Here is a 19296-nt window from a genome sequence, read left to right as displayed (position 1 = left end):
CAACCTGACTCCTTGCCTTTCACAGCCGACACCTGACCACACCCTCACTGCCATATGCACTTTTACTAACTGAAAGGTTATAATATTAACATTATTTTTTACCACATTGGAAAGAGTGACTCGTTTCTTTTACTTTCTAAATGTGGGAGTGAATTCACTGTAAATAAATTCAGCACAGTTGGTCTTGTTTTACGCAAGAGTGAGTGTTTGGTGTGACAAGTGGGTCCATTTCAGTCTTACGAACTTTTCGGTAGAGCGAACTACTCGGACGTCCCCCACAGTGTTTGTTAGAGCGGGGTTGCAGTGTACTAGGTCAGTGACTGGAGCTCGGATGAAACACTGTGATTAAACTTCAGATTTCCTTTTTGCATTGTTCTCTATGTGGGATACTTGATTAAGGCGTCATGTTCTCGGACAGTGAGATACATCTCTGGTGCCATGCTGCTGCAGGAGAACAAGATATTCAATCCAAACATTCAGCATCATTCTTCTGGATGAATATACTCAGAGGCATTGAGCAGATCCCTAAATGACACCTCAACATAGTTGGCTTTCCAAGTTAGTGGTCATCCTTCATTTGTTTTAATGACCCATAAGAACAGAAGTCCAGCTCCTTTGCTGCTCTCCGAGTCCTCTCATAGTCACTGAGGCTAATAGTGCTATAATGCTACTACAGGATAATGAGTCCTTCTGGGAGGGAAAAGATGAGTGCCTGACTTTGGTTCACAGATAAACATAGTAAGATTATGCTAATGTCTGTAAAGAAAGGTGCAGGGAGATAGGGGGTGCTGGTCGAACATGCTATTTTGCCTGGAATGTGAAGGTTTTTGCTTCCTTTCATCAGTAGAATAAATTCAGATCGACAGGCAGACAGAAAAAAGATAATGAATCAATGCAGTGCTTTCAGGGAATACTGGTATTCAAAACAAACAGCATATATTTAATCTTCTTAATCAAGCTAGATCCGAGTGAAAGCATGTATGGATCCATAAAGTAATTGCACCCATCAGCCTCAATACGGTCTCAAAGCCTGTGTGATATGTTCAATACTAAAACAATCTTTTAATCGTTCAACAACTCACGGAATATAGTTCTGCGACCTCAAGAAGGATCTTCGATTAGTTTCTAGACAACAGTTGACTGGAACATAGGAGCACAAACGCAAGAAAAAAAGCACACAGAGAGAGAGATGAGATGAGCGGAGCGATAAAAACATATTGAAATTCTGTTTGCACCCTCAGGGCTGAGGGCAGACAAAAAGAAACATCGACATCCAGGAAATAAATAAGTCTTTCCAGCAGGCGGAGAACAGAAAACATAAGACAGATTATGTAGCATGAAGAAAACTTGAGACGACAACGAGACAGACAGACAAAGAGAACATGTCGGGGGGGGGGGGGGGGGGGGGGGCTGAGACAGACACAGAGAAGCTGTCAGTAAACTAATCCATTGTTTGACAAGATTATGGTTGGTTATGATATTTTAAGATTTAACAGAACTGTAAAGAGCTCAAGCAAGTATCTCTCCCCATCCTATTGTCACAGCGAGGAAGAAAGGCAGGCAGGATGACAGTCACTCCATGTGTGTGGGCTGGATGATGATGATGATAAAGGAGAAAGAATGATTTTGTCAACTGGGGGGGGGGGGGACTGTGGGATTGGGCTTGTGGTGCTTCTGGAGAGAAAGAAAGAGGATGAGAGCAGTGCCACCTATTGGTCACAGGAGATCATCAAAAATGAAACGACGCCAAGATGTGTGGCAATCTCACCACTGTTTGACAACATCTATGGACTCTGAACCATCACCATTTTGTGTCTGAAGCATAGAGACGTTTAAACTTATTGCAACACTGACACTGAAGTGTGTTCATTAAAAGCAGGGTGGAAACAATAATCCAGGTAGCCTGGGAAAACTCATACAGTCAGATTTTTACAAACGTAAACTCTGGTTACACCAAAAAACAGACAGACAGTCACGTTTAAAGATTTCTAGTTCCACTGAAAGACACCCTGCTCTACCTGTATAACCCAATCTACTGATGGAAAAACAACACTGCTGTCAAATTTCGAAGAATATGTTTACAACGAGAACTGGCTTCTCACTTTATCATCATCATCCTTATCAATTTCTGCTTCATCACCCGAGATACAATTCACTCATCGTCTCGTCACTCGACTTTGTTAATACTAACGTCACTGAATTTATACTGTATATTAATACAGAGATAGATATTGTAGATTATACATACAGGCCACTTTTTCCATGGAATAAAAACATGTATTCTGTTCCCTTCCAGTGGGTTTATTGATGGCATGCAATATTATCATATCGCTTATCCTCCATGTATTACACCACTCTCCCCACTGGAGAATGAGTGCGCGATATTGTTATAATATCGCATGATGTCAAGACAACACCACGTCACACATCAGAGCTGATGCGAAGATCCAATGACAAAACTTTTCTGCTTCGCATGCACACAATCATTTCTTTGTTGGCCGGGAAAGAGAGAAGACAAGGTTAATCCAGTGCTAGGTTTAAGCATGAAATAAATAAACTGAAAATAAAGACGCGCTGAACACCCGAAAGGCTACCAAAACATGATATATTCTTCGCGCCTACTTACAAGAGAGAAAAACATACCAACGGACATCGAAAAACTGGAAAAGAGACACATCGGAGACGTAAAACTTCCGTACTAGCGAGTGACTGACAGTTTGTCCATCAACATGGCTGCCAGGTTTGCTTCATAAAAAGCGGAAGATTTAGAGACACATGCGCTGAACACCCGAAAGACTACCAAAACTTCACTGGATATTCTTCACACATATTTACAAGAGAAAAACATACCAAACGGACATCGAAAAACTGGAAGAGAGAGCAATAGCAGAAATACTGTCAAAGTTCTACTTGGAGGTGAGGAAAAGTGATGGAGACTTTTACAAGAGGACTTCACTCAACAAAGCCCCTTTGTTTTGAACAACTGCAGTGTAACAATTAACTATGACCAAAAGTAACTTTGAACTGTCAACCTGTATATAGCTTAACATAAGCTGGGTTGTCATTCAGGCTTCTTGGACTTGTAGCATCATTAGAACTTTGACTTTGTACAGTACATTGGATTGACAGAACATTGAATTGCATTTCATCAGAACCAGCATTCAATATTGGTAAGTTACCCCCCTGTTCTTAACTGTTTGTTGTTCCATCAAATGTGTATAAATAATAATAATAATAATAATGGCTGGGTTTTTTGTGGTATATATCAGATATATTTCATTCAGCTACTTGTCTTTGACTCGTTCAATATCATGCTAGGTGGATGGAATTTATCTGATATACCACTCAAAGCCAGCCAATATTATTTATTTATTATATCCACAGTCACTGGATATGAGCAATCGCATGCTCTGATTGGCTACTCCACTACTAAGCTATCAGGTCATATACTATGAGTAGAGAAAAAAAATGGGGGAGCATGTTGCTGATCCAACTGAGGACGGAAAAAAAAAAGGAAAGAAATTAGTACAAATGGAGGAAATTCAAGACCATTGTTACCCTCCCCAGGAGTGGTGGACCAACAAAGATTACTCCAAGAACAAGGCGTGTAATAGTCAGCGAGGTCATAAGGACCCCACGGTAACTTCTAAGCAACTGAAGGCCTCTCTCACATTGGCTAATGTTAGAGTCCACCATCAGGAGAACACTGAACAACAATGGTGTGCATGGCAGGGTTGAAGAAAGCCACTGCTCTCCAAAAAGAACAATGCTACTTGTCTGCAGTTTGCTAAAGACCATTAGGACAAGCCAGAAGGCTACTGGAAAAATGTTTTGTGGATGGATGAGACCAAAATAGAACTTTTTGGTTTAAATGAGAAGCGTTATGTTTGGAGAAAGGAAAACACTGCATTCCAGCATAAGAACCTTATCCCATCTGTGAAACATGGTGGTGGTAGTGGTATCATGGTTTGGGCCCATTTTGCTGCATCTGGGCCAGGACGGCTTGCCACCATTGATAGAACAATGAATTCTGAGTTATACCAGCAAATTCTAAAGGAAAATGTCAAGACATCTGTCTATGAACTGAACCTCAAGAGAAGGTGGGTCATGCAGCAAGACAACGACCCTAAGCACACAAGTCGTTCTACAAAGAATGGTTAAAGAAGAATAAAGCTAATGTTTTGGAATGGCCAAGTCAGAATCCTGACCTTAATCCAATCGAAATGTTGTGGAAGGACCTGAAGTGAGCAGTTCATGTGAGGAAACCCACCAACATCCCAGAGTTGAAGCTGTTCTGTACGGAGGAATGGGCTAAAATTCCTCCAAGCCGGTGTGCAGGACTGATCAACAGTTACTGGAAACGTTTAGTTTGCATTTATTGCTGCACAAGGGGGTCACACCAGATACTGAAAGCAAAGGTTCACATACTTTTGCCACTCACAGATATGTAATATTGGATCATTTTCCTCAATAAATAAATGACCAAATATAATATTTTTGTCTCATTTGTTTAACTGGGTTCTCTTTATCTACTTTTCGGACTTGTGTGAAAATCTGATCATGTTTTAGGTCATATTTATGCAGAAATATAGAAAATTCTAAAGGGTTCACAAACTTTTAAGCACCGCTGTATATATTACATATACTCACTCCCCCCCCCACGTATATCGCTAGAGAGACACCAACTGCTGAAACCAAATTCCTTGTCTCTCTCAACATACACTATTCTGATAATTTAGTTGGTTCTGTTGCCTTATTTTTTTTTTATTAAATGTCTTATTATTAGGACATTTGTAGAGTTAAAACTTTATCTGCTGTCTTTTGTACAGAGTGTGCATCACTCCTCTCTGTTTTGTATATGATGGAAGGCTGGGAAATACTGCGAAAAAAAAAATCTTGATTTTCAACTCCTACGCCATGAACACTGTTGCACTGCTTACCTTGAAATGATTTATACTGTACTGTATAGACACAAGTTTAGTTTCAGATTAACCAATAGACAGATATATCCACTTGTTAAATCTAAAACATGGACTATAAACTCCACTGATTTAGGAGGAAAATATACATCACTCATCAGTCAGCTGGCTCAATTTTTGCTAACAAAAGACAGACATGGAGGCATCCATTTTTCCCACTTTGTCGAAAGTGCAGAGGTTAAAAATGCATCCGGTGTATTACCACTAAGGAGTTAAGTTACATTACAGGTGTTTAGCAGACACTCTTATCCAGAGTGACGTACAACATCCCCAGAGCAGCCTGGGGAGCAGTTGGGAGTTAGGTGCCTTGCTCAAGGGCACTTGAGCCATTCCTGCTGGTCCAGGGAATCAAACCGACAACCTTTTGGTCCCAAAGCTGCTCCTCTAACCATTAGATTATGGTTGAATACAGTATTATATTTTGCATGACCTTGTTAATTCCCTATCTCTGAGGTGATATTTCCAGCTTTCTCTCTCAGCGCAGCAGCGTTTGAGAGTAGCGCAGGCTGTAGGAGACACTTATGTTAAGAAGGCTGTGTTTTTCCTTTGTATTGGTTTAAGATTTTGAACAGCATTTATAGATTTATTTAAAAATCTAAATACATGTAATCTTGCACAATCTCAATGAGAACATTTTTGAAAATCATGTTAAAACCTTAATTCAGATTCACTAAATTAATTGTGGAAAAAAAAATAAATAAAAAAAATTTAAAAATAAATAAATAAAATAATTCACCCAGCGCTGCTATGATTATGACGGTGGCACTGATTCATCATGGACATTTTGACTGCCAGGATCTGATCCCAAACTGAACGGACTGGATTTGCATCCACTTTGCTATGCGTAATCACTATCTAAAACTCAATCATGAGCACACTTAAATAAAATTTTAGACATCTTTAGCTCTTTCGACTGACTGCAGGTACTGCTGTGTTTGTTAAACTCCTTACTCTGCAGGCTGACAACCAAGGTATGGTTAAAAATGAACCGGGGGGGGGGGGGGGGGGGGGGGGGGGGGGGTTGGTAATATATTTGTATGTTTTTGCAAAATACAACATCAAAGTATATTCCAATTCAGATGGAGCAACAACTGATGGGTTTTCCCAGACCACCACACACAACTCCTGTATACATTTGGAAAAATACACATGCCATCACTTGAAAAACAAATCTGAACTTGTTTGCTATAACTTATAGACTCACATCCAGCAGCCATGTTTGAAAGCCAAAATATGGTTATAATATGATATTTCTGAACAAAGCAGGATATTTGAAAAATAATGTATGGTTGGACTCATCCATCAGAATTTTATTGGGCATGGAGTGACCAAGCAAAGTATCACTCCCATTTTCCATGCCTGTGCATAGATGATAATGTAGTCGAAGATCAGATGATGGTTCAAGGCTGGTGAAAGTCTGTATTTTTGATGGAAGATTATGGAAAAACAAGAAATTTCTCTTTTAAGTGATTGAATCTGGCACAATAAAACCAGGAATGTAACGTTTTAAAAAAAAAAAAAAAAAAATCGCAGTTCATGTCAGATCATCAACATGTCAGATAACTTACTCAACATTTATATTCTGTTAACAGAATGGTACTGTTATTGGAAACTAAATCACAACACTGTCGCTGATCATCTTCCTAGAACAGGCTGATCCGACATGTTTTATTATTTACACAGCATCTAACATACAGTACTGTGCAAAAGTCTTAGGCATCCTTTTTTTCCATCTAAACTTTGCTACAGATTTCTATTTTATGACTTCTACACCGAGTCAGTACAAAAACATTTTAGAGTTCCAAACACCAAAGAGTTCATTTTAGAACGTTTTAGAGTTTGTTTTCCAGCACAAAATTAAAAAATGTTACAGAAAAAAAGTTTGTATCTGAGCAGCATAAGAGAGCACTTTTCAGATTAAAAAAGAAAACACAATGAAGGCTTCTGGGTTTTGCTGCAAAATTAAGAAGCAAGTGTCATAGGCTTAGCTAGCGAGCTGTGCTTTCCATAGCCAATTCTCAAAAAAAAAAAAAAAAAAAAACAAAGGCTATAAATCCCCAAACACAGCCTATAAATTTTATACTAACCCGTGTTAACCCAAATTTTGTGAAATTGTGTCATTTTGTGCATTTCTGTGGACATTTTTGTCAACGATCAGAGGTTTTCCAGGGCGTGCTTGCTTTCCATATATGGGCGTTAAATCAAGAAAATCAAATTTACCGTCAAAAATCTAGCGTTCTTATTGGTCAAACTTCAAAATGAGGCTTGAATGGAAGCAAAATATTATGAGTTTTGAGAGCTTCACCGGTGAAGCTCCACAGGTTTAGAATGAGTAGTTCGTGTATTTAGATAAATATCTTCGTGGGTTTTTCACCATACAAGCATGATAAACATACTGACAAACTTTACACTTTCCTATGTGCCCACTGCCAAATAATAAAGTTTTTAAATTACCTAAATTAGATGAAACATAAAACTTGTCACCTTATTCAGTCACACCAGAGTCGGAGCACTGAGCGCGCACTTGCGCATTCATAAAAGACTATTCCCATGGTAACGGCATGATAAACTCTTTCACTTGTTTGGTTTTAATTGCTTCCTCTTTCAGTGGGAATGCCCACTGTAAACAGGATAAAATGTGTCACCCAAAGTTCAGGCTATTTGGAAGTAAAACTTTTTTTCTTTTTTTAAGTATGTGACTATATACTGCAATATATATCTATGTTTTTTTGACATCTATATTTGTTACGTTATAACCTACATGAAATATTGGGTAGTGAAAAACACTAATTCTTTGATCAAAAAGGAACGTATAACTAAATTTCAAAGTAACAGTGAGTATTCTGTCTGTGAAAGATCTACTGTGTTGCTTTTGATTAATATTCAAATACAGCAAGATTTTGTCCATGCAGAAGGTACAGGGTTTGATTAAGGCTTTCAAATTTTCGAGTCCCTGAACTCCATGGTCTTTCAAAAATGGAGTCCTTTATGATTTTGTAGAGTATTTTCCCAGTGAGGACTGCTTTAAGTCCAACCCTGCATTACTAAGAAATGTTTTTATATATGCTTTAATAGCCTCAGCCTCCTGCAAAGAAAAAATGTGTTAAATGCCTAATAAAATATAATTCACAGTTAAAATGAATGCCTTCATTTCTTTTTAAGGCGCAATTGCAGCTCCAGAAGTCACCAAAAAACATGAAATTTTCAAAATTTCGACCTGCGCCCAAGAAACACTCCCTACTTTCAGAAAAAACACTCCCAACCTTCTTAATCCTGGCTAAGCCTCTGGCAAGTGTGACAGTCAGTGTCTAGAAGAACTGTGGCTGGTTCTGCAAGATGCTCAGTAAAACCTACACATAAAACTATACTCATTGTACTGGAGACTACTTTATTTTTTTATAAAACAAAGGGTCGTCTCACACCAAATATTAACTTTGTTTCATTTATAATTAGCTCAGCTGGCAGACAGGTGACGAGTTTATGCCATCATGTGTTGTCCGTCGTCTGTCCCGTATAGTCCACGTTTCATGAAAATCGCTTCTTCTTTCTCAGTTCTTCACCGATTTTTATTCTTTTTGGCAGGAAGGTCGGTCTGCCTGGGGTGCATATCGCTTCTAACCAAATTTGCATAATTGCAATTAATAATGAAGATATGGAGTAATTAAGCCCTAATGAACAGTTTCCACACAAATCACTTCTCCCTCGATTCTTCACCAATTTTGATTCTTTCTGGCATGAAGGTAGGGGTACCTAGGGTGCATATAACTTCTACCCGGATTTGCTTCATTACAATTATTAATGAAGTTATGGACTAATTAAGCCTTAATGAGCAGTTCAAAAAAAAAAAAAAAAAAAACGCTGCTTCTTGGTCAATTTTTCATCATTTTGGATTCTTTCTGGCAAATAGGTCGGTATTCCTAGGGTGCATATAGCTTCTACATGTGCGTGATGCGTCAGTATTGTGGTAGAAGTGCTTATAGGTAGTGCATGTTGCATGCCACGTGCTGCTCCTGCTTGCTTCTCTCTGCTTACAGCTAATGCCGCCAGCTAGCCTCCTTCGGGGGGGGTGAAAGGAGGAGCCGAGTGCGCAAGTCTCCTCCTGCTGGTACACAGCCTCTCCGCCACCAAGACTCCTGCAGTGCCCCCTCGTGGCCACACACAGTTACTGATACCTCGCGGACTCAGGCTAAAATGTAGGGGATCTCGGAGCAGCAGTGGGCCCCAGAGGCACAACGTGCAGGCCCACCAGTGTGTGGACATGCCCTGGCGTCTGCCAACAACTACCCCACCTATGGGTCAAATAGTACCCTGCTGCCTTGTGGGTATCCTCTGGAATGGAACAAGGCTAAGGGAGCAAACCCTGACAGGAAACCCGGCTTGGACTCCGTTAGGCAGCTCAGTGTGTGAAGCACTGTCCTGGCAACTCCTGCAGCCGAACTGACGCCAAATGTATTGGTTCACCATTCCTTTGGATCACGCCAGCAAGGCAGAGAGGGGATCTCTGTTGCCTGGGCAACACAGGGTTTCCATAAATCTTGCCCAGGCTTCTTGTGCCCTGGAGAGGAAACTCCAGCTTCACTGTGCAGTGAAGGCACAACACAGGAGGTCAGCAGTTACCGGTTTTAAGCCCCTTCTCGTTTGGCGTAGAGATGGGCACCAGAGGCTGCCTCCAACAGTGGGAGAGATTATTCCATGCTGTCGTTACCTCCAGGTTGGATTATTGTAATGCCTTACTGTCTGGATGTTCCAATAAGTGCATAAACAAGCTCCAGTTAGTTCAAAATGCCGCAGCAAGAGTCCTTACTAGAACTAGAAAATATGACCACATCACGCCTGTCTTATCCACACTGCATTGGCTCCCAATCAAATTTCGTATTGATTATAAAATACTACTATTGACCTTTAAAGCACTAAATGGTCTCGCACCACAGTACCTGAGTGAACTTCTGCTCCTCTATGACCCGCCACGCCTACTTAGATCAAAAGGTGCAGGCTATCTGCTGGTACCTCGTATAGTGAAGGCTACATCAGGGGGCAGGGCCTTTTCTTACAAAGCCCCACTGTTATGGAACAGCCTTCCAAGTAATGTTCGGGAATCAGACACAGTCTCAGCATTTAAGTCTAGGCTGAAAACATATCTGTTTAGTCAAGCCTTTTATTAATGGTGTTTATGAGGTAAAGGAGTAGATCTGGAGGGTCCTCAGACATAGAGTGTTTTGGTAAACTGGGATGTATGGATGCTGTCAGTCCCCACTCGCTTGCTCACTCGAGTTTGTTGACGGTGCAGTGGCTGGCTGCTTTATGTCCCGGGGCTCCCTCATGCCTGTGTTACCTTCTGGCTCTCTCCTTTTAGTTATGCTGTCATAGTTAGTTGCCGGAGTCCCTGCTTGTACTCGGTGCAATATGTATACTGTTCCGACTTATTCAGGTGACATTGGGCATACCTAACCACCTGTGTTTTCTTTCTCTCCCCCCCCCACTCCAAATCTGTCCCTCTGAGTTACATGGAGTCAACAGGAAATCTTTTGGTGGAGACGGTGGGGACCTCGACTGGCTATCGTAGCCTGCAGGGAATCGTCCGTCAGACATTCTGTCGCATGTCCCAGACCCGGTGAAATGTAACTGAATTGTCTTGGCCAGGCCTAAGGGTCCCATCTGCATCTCATCATTGCTGAGGAGTGTGCTCCCATCACCCAATCAAGCATCCAGCCAGAGCAGGTCATGATATATTTTTTTACCATATTAACATGCCATTGTGTGTCATGCCTGATGTAAAGACTCTCGTCTCTGCGAGCCTACCACACAGATTTAATACTTGTCATTTTTAGGGCATACCTAACAACATGTTTTCTTTCTCTCTCTCCCCCCCCCCTTCTGTCCCTCTGAGTTACATGTTGATCCTGGGATTGAGATGCTGGCCTCTTCTGCCCCTCGGACCTGCTTGATCCATCCTGGTGCCCTGTGTCTGGTCGGAGTTTTATCGCCCCACTCCTGTGAAGGACGGCCCCATGAGGACAGTTGAGGGTTATACCTGTTAAAACTGTTAATATTATAGTCAGGCTGTCTGTTGTTGCCCAAATGAGGATGGGTTCCCTTTTGAGTCTGGTTCCTCTCGAGGTTTCTTCCTCATGTCGTCTGAGGGAGTTTTTCCTTGCCACCGTCGCCACAGGCTTGCTCATTGGGGATAGATTAGGGATAAAATTAACTCATGTTTTAAGTCGTTCAAATTCTGTAAAGCTGCTTTGCGACAATGTTTATTGTTAAAAGCGCTGTACAAATAAACTTGATTTGATTTGATTTGATTATTCATCTCACTGGACAGCTACCGCCCACCTCAAGCTGGGCAGCCCCCAGCCAATAAGGTGCTGTCCCGCCACAGCCTACCTGCTTCATTGGGTGCATGAAGCTAAGGGATTCATCCTGACAAGTGGGCTGTAAAACTGTGCACCAAACAAAATCAAAAAGACTCCAGCATTACATCTGGGATGCTGGAACGTCAGTACCATGACGCCCAGACTAACTGACAACCTGCTAGACATAAGTGATGCCCACAAGACTGCAGTCATCAACAACGAACTCCTGAAGCATCAAATAGACATCTCGACCCTTCAGGAAACCCGACTCCTCTCATCAGGCTCACTGAGAGAAAGAGATTACACCTTTTACTGGCAGGAGAAGCCCCCTGGTGAACCCAGGGAATATGGAGTTGGCTTTGCAGTCAAGAACACTCTAGTGGGAGCAATAGTACCACCCACAGGTGGCTCAGAGAGAATCTTAATCCTCTGCCTGAACACAACCAGGGGACCTGTCCACTCGGTGAGTGTATACACACCAACACTCCGCTCCTCCCAAGAAATAAAGGACAAGTTCTATGATGAGCTTGAGACAGCTATAAAAAACATCCCCAAGAAGGAACAGCTGTACCCGCTTGGGGACTTCAATGCTAGAGTTGGTGCAGACCATGACTCCTGGCCATCTTGCTTGGCATTGGGAAAATGAACGAGAATGGGCAGCATCTCCTCAAGCTCTGCACATACCACGGTCTTTGCATTACCAACTCCTACTTTCCTTTCAGTCTATACCCCGGCACAAAGTCTCTTGGAGACACCCACGATCTGGTCACTGGCACCAGTTGGACCTGATCATAACACGATGCGCTGACCTCAGAAGCATCCTCCAAACCCGTAGTTTTCATAGTGCAGACTGACTCCGACCACTCCCTTGTCTGCTGTAGAATTAAACTGCAGATGAAAAACATTTACAGAGCCAAACCAAAAGGACCTTCTCATGTTGACAGCAGTTCCAACCAAAGCTGCTGCCTTCCTCTATGCTTTAGAGCAGGGGTGTCAAACCTGATCCATAAAAGCAGGGGTGTCAAACCTGATCCATAAAGGGCCGTGTGGCTGCAGGTTTTCATTCCAGCCATGCAGCAGCACACCTGACTTGGCTCATTCAATCAACTGAACTGTCTTCACACAGTCAAATACTTGCAGCCACACCCACCCTTGATTAAAGGGTGGGTGTGTCAGTTGATTGAATAAGCCAAATCAGGGTGCTGCTGCATGGCTGGAATGAAAACCTGCAGCCACACGGCCCTTTATGGATCAGGTTTGACACCCCTGCTTTAGAGGAATCCCTCCCCCACCTACCCAAACACTGCTCTGCCCAGCAGTACTGGGATGGCTTAAGGGACACCATCCACAGCACGGCCCTGATGGTCTTTGGCAAAAGGTTGAGAAGGTCCAATGACTGGCTTCGAACCAATGCATCTGTTTTGGCACCGATCCTGGGAGAAAAGCATATTGCTCATACCTATTATAAATGCACACCGACTGACAAGACCCTGCATGCCCTCAGGACAGCTAGGAGGAAACTCCAGCAAACTTCATGACGCTGCGCCAACAGCTATTGGCTACAGCTTTGCAGCAACATCCAATCAGCTGCTGACTCCGGTAACATCAAAGGCATGTACAACGGCATCAAAAAGGCGCTTGGACCCTCATATTATGCAATTGCTCTTCTTAAATCAGCCTCGAGAGAAGTCATCACTGACCGCTCTAAACAACTGGACCGCTGGGTAGAGCATTACTCTGAGCTCTATGCCAGTGACAAAACAGTCTCTGATGCTGCCCTCTGTCATGTAGAGAGCCAACCTGTAATGGAAGAGCTTGATATGGAACCAACCACTGAGGAACTAAGCAAAGCAATCGACAGCCTAACCTGCGGTAAAGCACCAGGCAGTGATGGGATAACAGCTGAAGTCATAAAATGTGGGAAGTTTGCTCTTCGACAAACTCCACAAGCTCTTCTATCTGTGCTGGAGTGAAGGTGCTGTACCACAGGACATGTGGGATGCCACCATTGTCACCCTGTATAAGAATAAGGGAGACAGGAGTGACTGTAACAACTACCGTGGTGTCTCTCTACTCAGCACCACCGGTAAGCTCTTTGCAAGAGTTGCGCTGAACAGACTCCAGGTTCTCGCGGAGAAGATCTACCCAGAATTGCAGACAGAGTTCAGAGCAGGAAGATCTACCACTGACATGATCTTCTCTCTGAGACAGCTACAGGAGAAGTGTAGAGAGCAGAGAAAACCACTCTACATGGCATTCATTGACCTGACTAAGGCTTTCAACCTAGTGAGTAGGAGTGGCCTCTTCCAGCTGGTTGAATGGATAGGCTGCCCCCCAAAACTCCTCCGCATCCTCCAGTCCTTTCACACCGGCATGCAAGGTACCATACAGTTTGACGGGTCCACCTCAGACCCCTTCAAAATCTGCTGTGGTGTCAAGCAGGGATGCGTGTTGGCACCCACCTTGTTTGGGATCTTTTCCCTCCTCCTGTGGCAAGCTTTTGGAACATCAACTGAGAGAGTCTACCTCCACACAAGAACAGATGGTAACCTATTCAACTCTGCCCGTCTGAAAGCCAAAACAAAGGTTAGGCCACTCGTCATCCGGGACATGCCATTTGCTGATGATGCAGCAGTGGTAGCACACTCCCAGGAGCACTTGCAAACTCTCAGACCAGTTCACCCAAGCCTGTAAGGACTTCAGGCTGACCATCAGCCTGACTAAAATGAAGACAATGGGACAAGGCACTGTAAACCCCCCCTTTATCACCATCAAAAACTACGCTCTGGAAGCCATGAACACCTTCACCTACCTCAGGTCCACCATTACCGACAACCTGTCACTCGATGCCGAACTCAGCGGCCGCATCAGAAAACCTGCTTCTACCTTTGGGAAGCTCACAAAGAGAGTATGGGACAACTGAAAACTCACTGTCCATACAAAAGTGCAGGTGTACAGAGCCTGTATCATCAGCACACTCCTGTATGGTAGTGAAACCTGGACACCATATTCATACCAAGAGCAGCGGTTAAACAGCTTCCACCTTCGCTGCCAGAGGCGTATACTGGGTATCATCTGGAGGGATAGGATCACCAGCACAGCAGTCCTGGAGAGAGCGCAGCTTCCCAGCATGTACTCTCTTCTGAGGCAGCGACATCTCCACTGGCTGGGCCATGTCCGGCGGATGGACGATGGACAAATCCTGAAGGACATCCTCTATGCGGAACTGTCACCTGGCAAGAGACAAACTGGTTGCCCCCAGCTTCGCTACAAGGACGTCTGTAAGCAAGACCTCAAGTGCTTCAACAACAGCCCTGTCACTTGGGAAAATGCAGCTCAGGACCGCCTTCAGTGGCAGCAGGCACTCCGCAGTGGGCTGCTAGAATATGAACCCACCCTGGCTCATCACCAGGAAGCAAAGAGGACAAAGTGGAAGCAACAACAGGATACCACCATCAACGGAACCGATCTACGCATGTGACATCTGCGGCCGAGTCTGCCTCTCACGGACTGGTCTTTTCAGCCACAGCAAACGCTGTACGAAAACCTAATTCCAGGCACAAGAAATCCATGGTCTTCCAAGACTGCAATGCCAATATATAGTTTCTATATAGTGTATACAGCTTGCAACATTTATTGCACAAGGTGGCCCACTTTAGATCATTCCTTCTGGACTAGACAGGGCCAGAGTGAGCTACACAGTCATTGACAGTCTCGTTACGGCTGACTGTTGTTTATAGTTTATGTTCAAAACATTTCATTTCATTATTTTTAAGCTATTTTTGGTCTACAGCCTTTCTTTACACATGCCTAAGACTTCTGCACAGTACTGTAGTTTTTTTTTTTTTTTAAAACGTGTACTTTTGAAAGCAACTTCTCACCAAGCATGTTGAAGATGAAGTCTTTGGCCGTGTGCACCTCGAGTGCAGTCTGGTCCCCAAACTCGCCTTGCTCAAGCTGCACGAGCTCCTGCACGTGCGAGGCCAGCTGCTCAAGTGCCGTGCCAGAGCGGAAGTCCACCTCGGACACGCGTTTCACCGGCACCGGTGTGCGCGGAGTCACTGCGCTCCTGATCACCTCCATCGAGCCCAACCTGAGACAACACAACTTTGAAATACAGCCTGCTGGATTCCTTAGTAAACTTAGAACAATGAACAGATGGACTTTTCACATTTAAATAACATGTCAGGTTTTATGATGCGAAAGTCAAGATAGGATATTGAATGTGTAATAACGCTTTTTTTTGCATTATAATAAATACTCTTTGGAACTAGAACTATTACAGGACTGCCATTTCATTGCCAGCATTTCTTGTGAATAGTGAAGCTAAACTAAGAGGAAAGTTTGGACTGTGCTGTGTGTGTTAGTGCTGAAAACAAGGAGAAAGAATAACAAAACACGTCTGTTTGTTTTGTTTCCCCTGATACTCTGTGCAAGTCTGTAAGTAAGTGTTTAGATTTACATTTTATCAGTGATGTTATTTTGATGGTAGCCGCATACTAGCGTTTTCCATAGTATATGAGAATAGTATGGTTGTTATGGTAACGTGCCACTATGCATACTATATCAACACACTAATTAGCACGGTAGTATACAGCTTGGACCGAAAACTATGTCCATTAGCTTGAGTTCAACGGTCATTAACACACACATTACCATGTTAACACTAACTTCCACTACACGTAGATTATACTGGTGTTGTTTGACTTTCTTTCCCCCCTCAAATGCATTAAATAACTAGATACTCAGTGAACGTGCTAGGTAGCACGGTGGCTAACTAATTAGCCAGCTAATGTCCAGCTAATTTGGCAAATACTACAGAATTGTAATGTTAATCACTTCAGGTCGCAGCGAGCTATCTGCATCGGTCATTTCCAACTGCTCCAAAAATGACCAGCACAAACCGTGATTATGCAGCTAAGAAAACCTACATCTGCAAATGGAGCTCATGAGAAACTAAAAGTCCCAGCGTCTGAGGAGAAAAATCAAATTCCACAGCTCTCTTCATGGATTAGCTGGCACGCTAACCAAAGCAGGTGAGACTCAGTGCACGAATTTAGCAAGATAAACACTTTAAATAGTTCATGACAAGCTTACTTCAATACACACACACCCAAAATCGCAGTCGCCAAGCTCTGTGCCTTATAGCCAGCTGGTTCTGTTTGGAAATATAATTAAGAACCCGATTTCAGCTCCCGTCATTTCCAACTAGTCTCCGCGGCACACGCCTTCCCACGGCAACACCAAACCCGGAAATCACGGCCGCCCCAGAGGATCCTGGGATTTGTAGTATTTCAAAGGGATCAAGCCGGTGGGGTCATAAATCCAATGCCAACCCCCAGTGGCTCCAACTTCAGGTCAACATCTGGGCCGCGTTAACCCTTGCCGAGGCCCTGGGCAGACACCCCCCCGAGGCCCCACCCCCGCCTGTTGTCAACTGTGCTCAGCAAATTCACCCCCTCAGACGTGCCTGTCTAACTAAACACAGAAACTTAAATAATGACAGTGGCACAATTAGAAATACTATTGAACGATAAAACTTTAAATCCATCATCACCTATTTAATCGAGAAAAAGCAATGGTGAAATAGGCAATTGCATGGTGAAAAAATCCATCAGACATCACGGTTAACAAGTCTGGTTAACTAAAGTTTAGCCTCAAGAAGCCTTTGAATGAGTGAGTCAATGAACAACATGTCAAGATCATAACCTCGGCCTACAACAGTTTCTTTAGTATTCAGAACAAGAACATTCATTTGGTATATAACCGTTCGTTTTCATTTTGGAATCCAGGCGACTTTTAACTTTTGAAAACAAAGAGCGATAACAAAGAAAGAAAAATATCTTGCTTCTCAGAAATAAATCTCAAAATGTTAGGCTATGTGAAACATTTCATCCTTTCACACACGTAATGTCCCAAACAGCAGTGGCACACAGCTTTGCACATTCAGTTTGACAGCCATGGGTCAACTTACAAGGGGCACTTTCCTACTTTTCTGGAAAGCGAAGTCATTAATTAAATCATTGAACTCAAGCTGGCGTAGCATGTGAAGACATGGTGGACAGTGATCATATTGACAATGACGGGTGATTTATGCAACGGGACAAGGTGGGCTTCCTTACGGGTGGCGAAATGCATCAAAAACGTTATCAATATGATCAAAACTTCTGAAAATATCGTTTCATATTTTCCGATGGGGGCGGCACGGTGGTGTAGTGGTTAGCGCTGTCGCCTCACAGCAAGAAGGTCCTGGGTTCGAGCCCCGGGGCCGGCGAGGGCCTTTCTGTGTGGAGTTTGCATGTTCTCCCCGTGTCCGCGTGGGTTTCCTCCGGGTGCTCCGGTTTCCCCCACAGTCCAAAGACATGCAGGTTAGGTTAACTGGTGACTCTAAATTGACCGTATGTGTGAATGTGAGTGTGAATGGTTGTCTGTGTCTATGTGTCAGCCCTGTGATGACCTAGCGACTTGTCCAGGGTGTACCCCGCCTTTCGCCCGTAGTCAGCTGGGATAGGCTCCAGCTTGCCTGCGACCCTGTAGAACAGGATAAAGCGGCTACAGATAATGAGATGAGATGAGATATTTTCCGATCTCGCTACCTCCGAGGCCCCCTAGTGGCCGAGGCCCTGGGCAGCTGCCCATGAAGCCCATTAGGATAACGCGTCCTTGGTCAACATGAGAGGGTCACAATATTTTGCTCCATTGTGTTCCACAAAAAGAGTCTCCATCATCTCTCCAAAGTCCAGACTTTTAAAATTTGAAGTTCAGAAGAACTGTAGTAATTCATTAATAATAATAATAATAATAATAATATGCAATTAATTTGATTAATTGCAAATCTTGCATGTGATGATTAACTCATTCTACCAAATGTGTTTTACAAGTGAATAACGCACTGACTGTCAGGAGGGTGTATGTTCCTTTCCCTCATAAATGGAAGTAAAACACATAAACGCTGTGTTCCATGAGGCTGGCAGGGGGAGTGGGTTCTCTCTGTGGGATCTGTAACTAGTTTAGAACGCTAGTTTAAGCTGATATGTGGCTGATCTAACGGTAAAACAGCACGAGGGCTTGAGAACATTTTTTGACACGTTGAAAAGTTCCAATTTTACTTGGCAACAGAATGTATCTGAATTCTGATTGGTTGTTGTTATATTATTGCCCTTTTGTTGTCTTCTTGAGCCCAGAGCAGGAGGGTTCTACTGAGAAAAGTTTTTAGCCACCGCTTTCAAATGAACCCCCTCGAAAACCAGTCAGTTCAGTGTATGTATGTACTCGGTATGTGACGTTTTCAAAAGAGCGGTGGGAATAACCAAAAAGTTCTGATCAAGAATGCAGAGGCTGTTTTGCTTATTACGTGAAAATGTTTTATTTGATTAAAAGGTGTCTGGGCTGTGAACAATGTCCACATCACATGCGTCATGTTACAGGAACTCGGTCAGGGCTCTGCAGGTCTTAACTGAAGCGCTTCAGATTCAGGGTTAGCAGGCTGCTAAAGTTTGCAGGCACTTCACAAGCAAGACTCGGTGCAATATTAACCAACATTAGCACAATCTGCTATGATTTAGCCTTAATGAACACCAGTTGTTATCGGTATCAAGTCAGATTGTTATTTACATGCCACACAAACCTAGAAAACAGTCATATTGGTATGTTGTCATTTTTACACACTGAATACGAACTGTTGTTAACTGATTCATTTTACGACCTAATCTAACATTACATTCCTCAAGGACAGTTTGCTAGTTTGCTAACTAGCAGCCGGTCACTGCAAAGCAACTGCACTTGCTAATTGACATGGTAACCGAACATGCTTGCTGTTTTCGTGACCATGCCCACATAGTGAATATTCATGAGCGAATTGTGCGTGGTTTCGCCCAGTGGAAACCTGCAGTAACCATTTGTGCACCATGCACAGAGCGGGATTTTTTTTTATTCTCCAATCAGAAATATTGGTAGGGACACAT

The 19296-nt window shown here is 43.1% G+C and overlaps 1 protein-coding gene across 4 annotated transcripts in view; it reads right to left on the bottom strand.

Annotated features, from left to right (window-relative positions):
* Positions 1 to 16571, bottom strand: part of tmem102 (transmembrane protein 102) — a 39620-nt gene extending 23049 nt beyond the window's left edge. For 3 of the 4 annotated variants that reach the window (XR_009655181.1, XR_009655183.1, XM_060927041.1), the window contains exons 1-2: positions 16430 to 16571; positions 15214 to 15425 (exon numbers count right to left, since the gene is read on the bottom strand). Coding sequence is in view for 2 of the 4 variants with exons in the window: in XM_060927041.1 (XP_060783024.1) it covers positions 15214 to 15415 (202 nt within the window). In the remaining 2 variants the exon portion in view is untranslated. The remainder of the gene's footprint in view (positions 1 to 15213; positions 15426 to 16429) is intronic. The other variant, XM_060927161.1, reaches the window with a different exon arrangement.
* Positions 16572 to 19296: the final 2725 nt, after the last annotated feature.

The sequence above is a fragment of the Neoarius graeffei genome, chromosome 1, assembly GCF_027579695.1.
Source record: "Neoarius graeffei isolate fNeoGra1 chromosome 1, fNeoGra1.pri, whole genome shotgun sequence".
Classification (NCBI taxonomy): domain Eukaryota; kingdom Metazoa; phylum Chordata; class Actinopteri; order Siluriformes; family Ariidae; genus Neoarius; species Neoarius graeffei.
The sequence above is the reverse complement of the archived record's forward strand: the minus strand, read 5'-3'. Positions and strand labels throughout refer to the sequence as shown.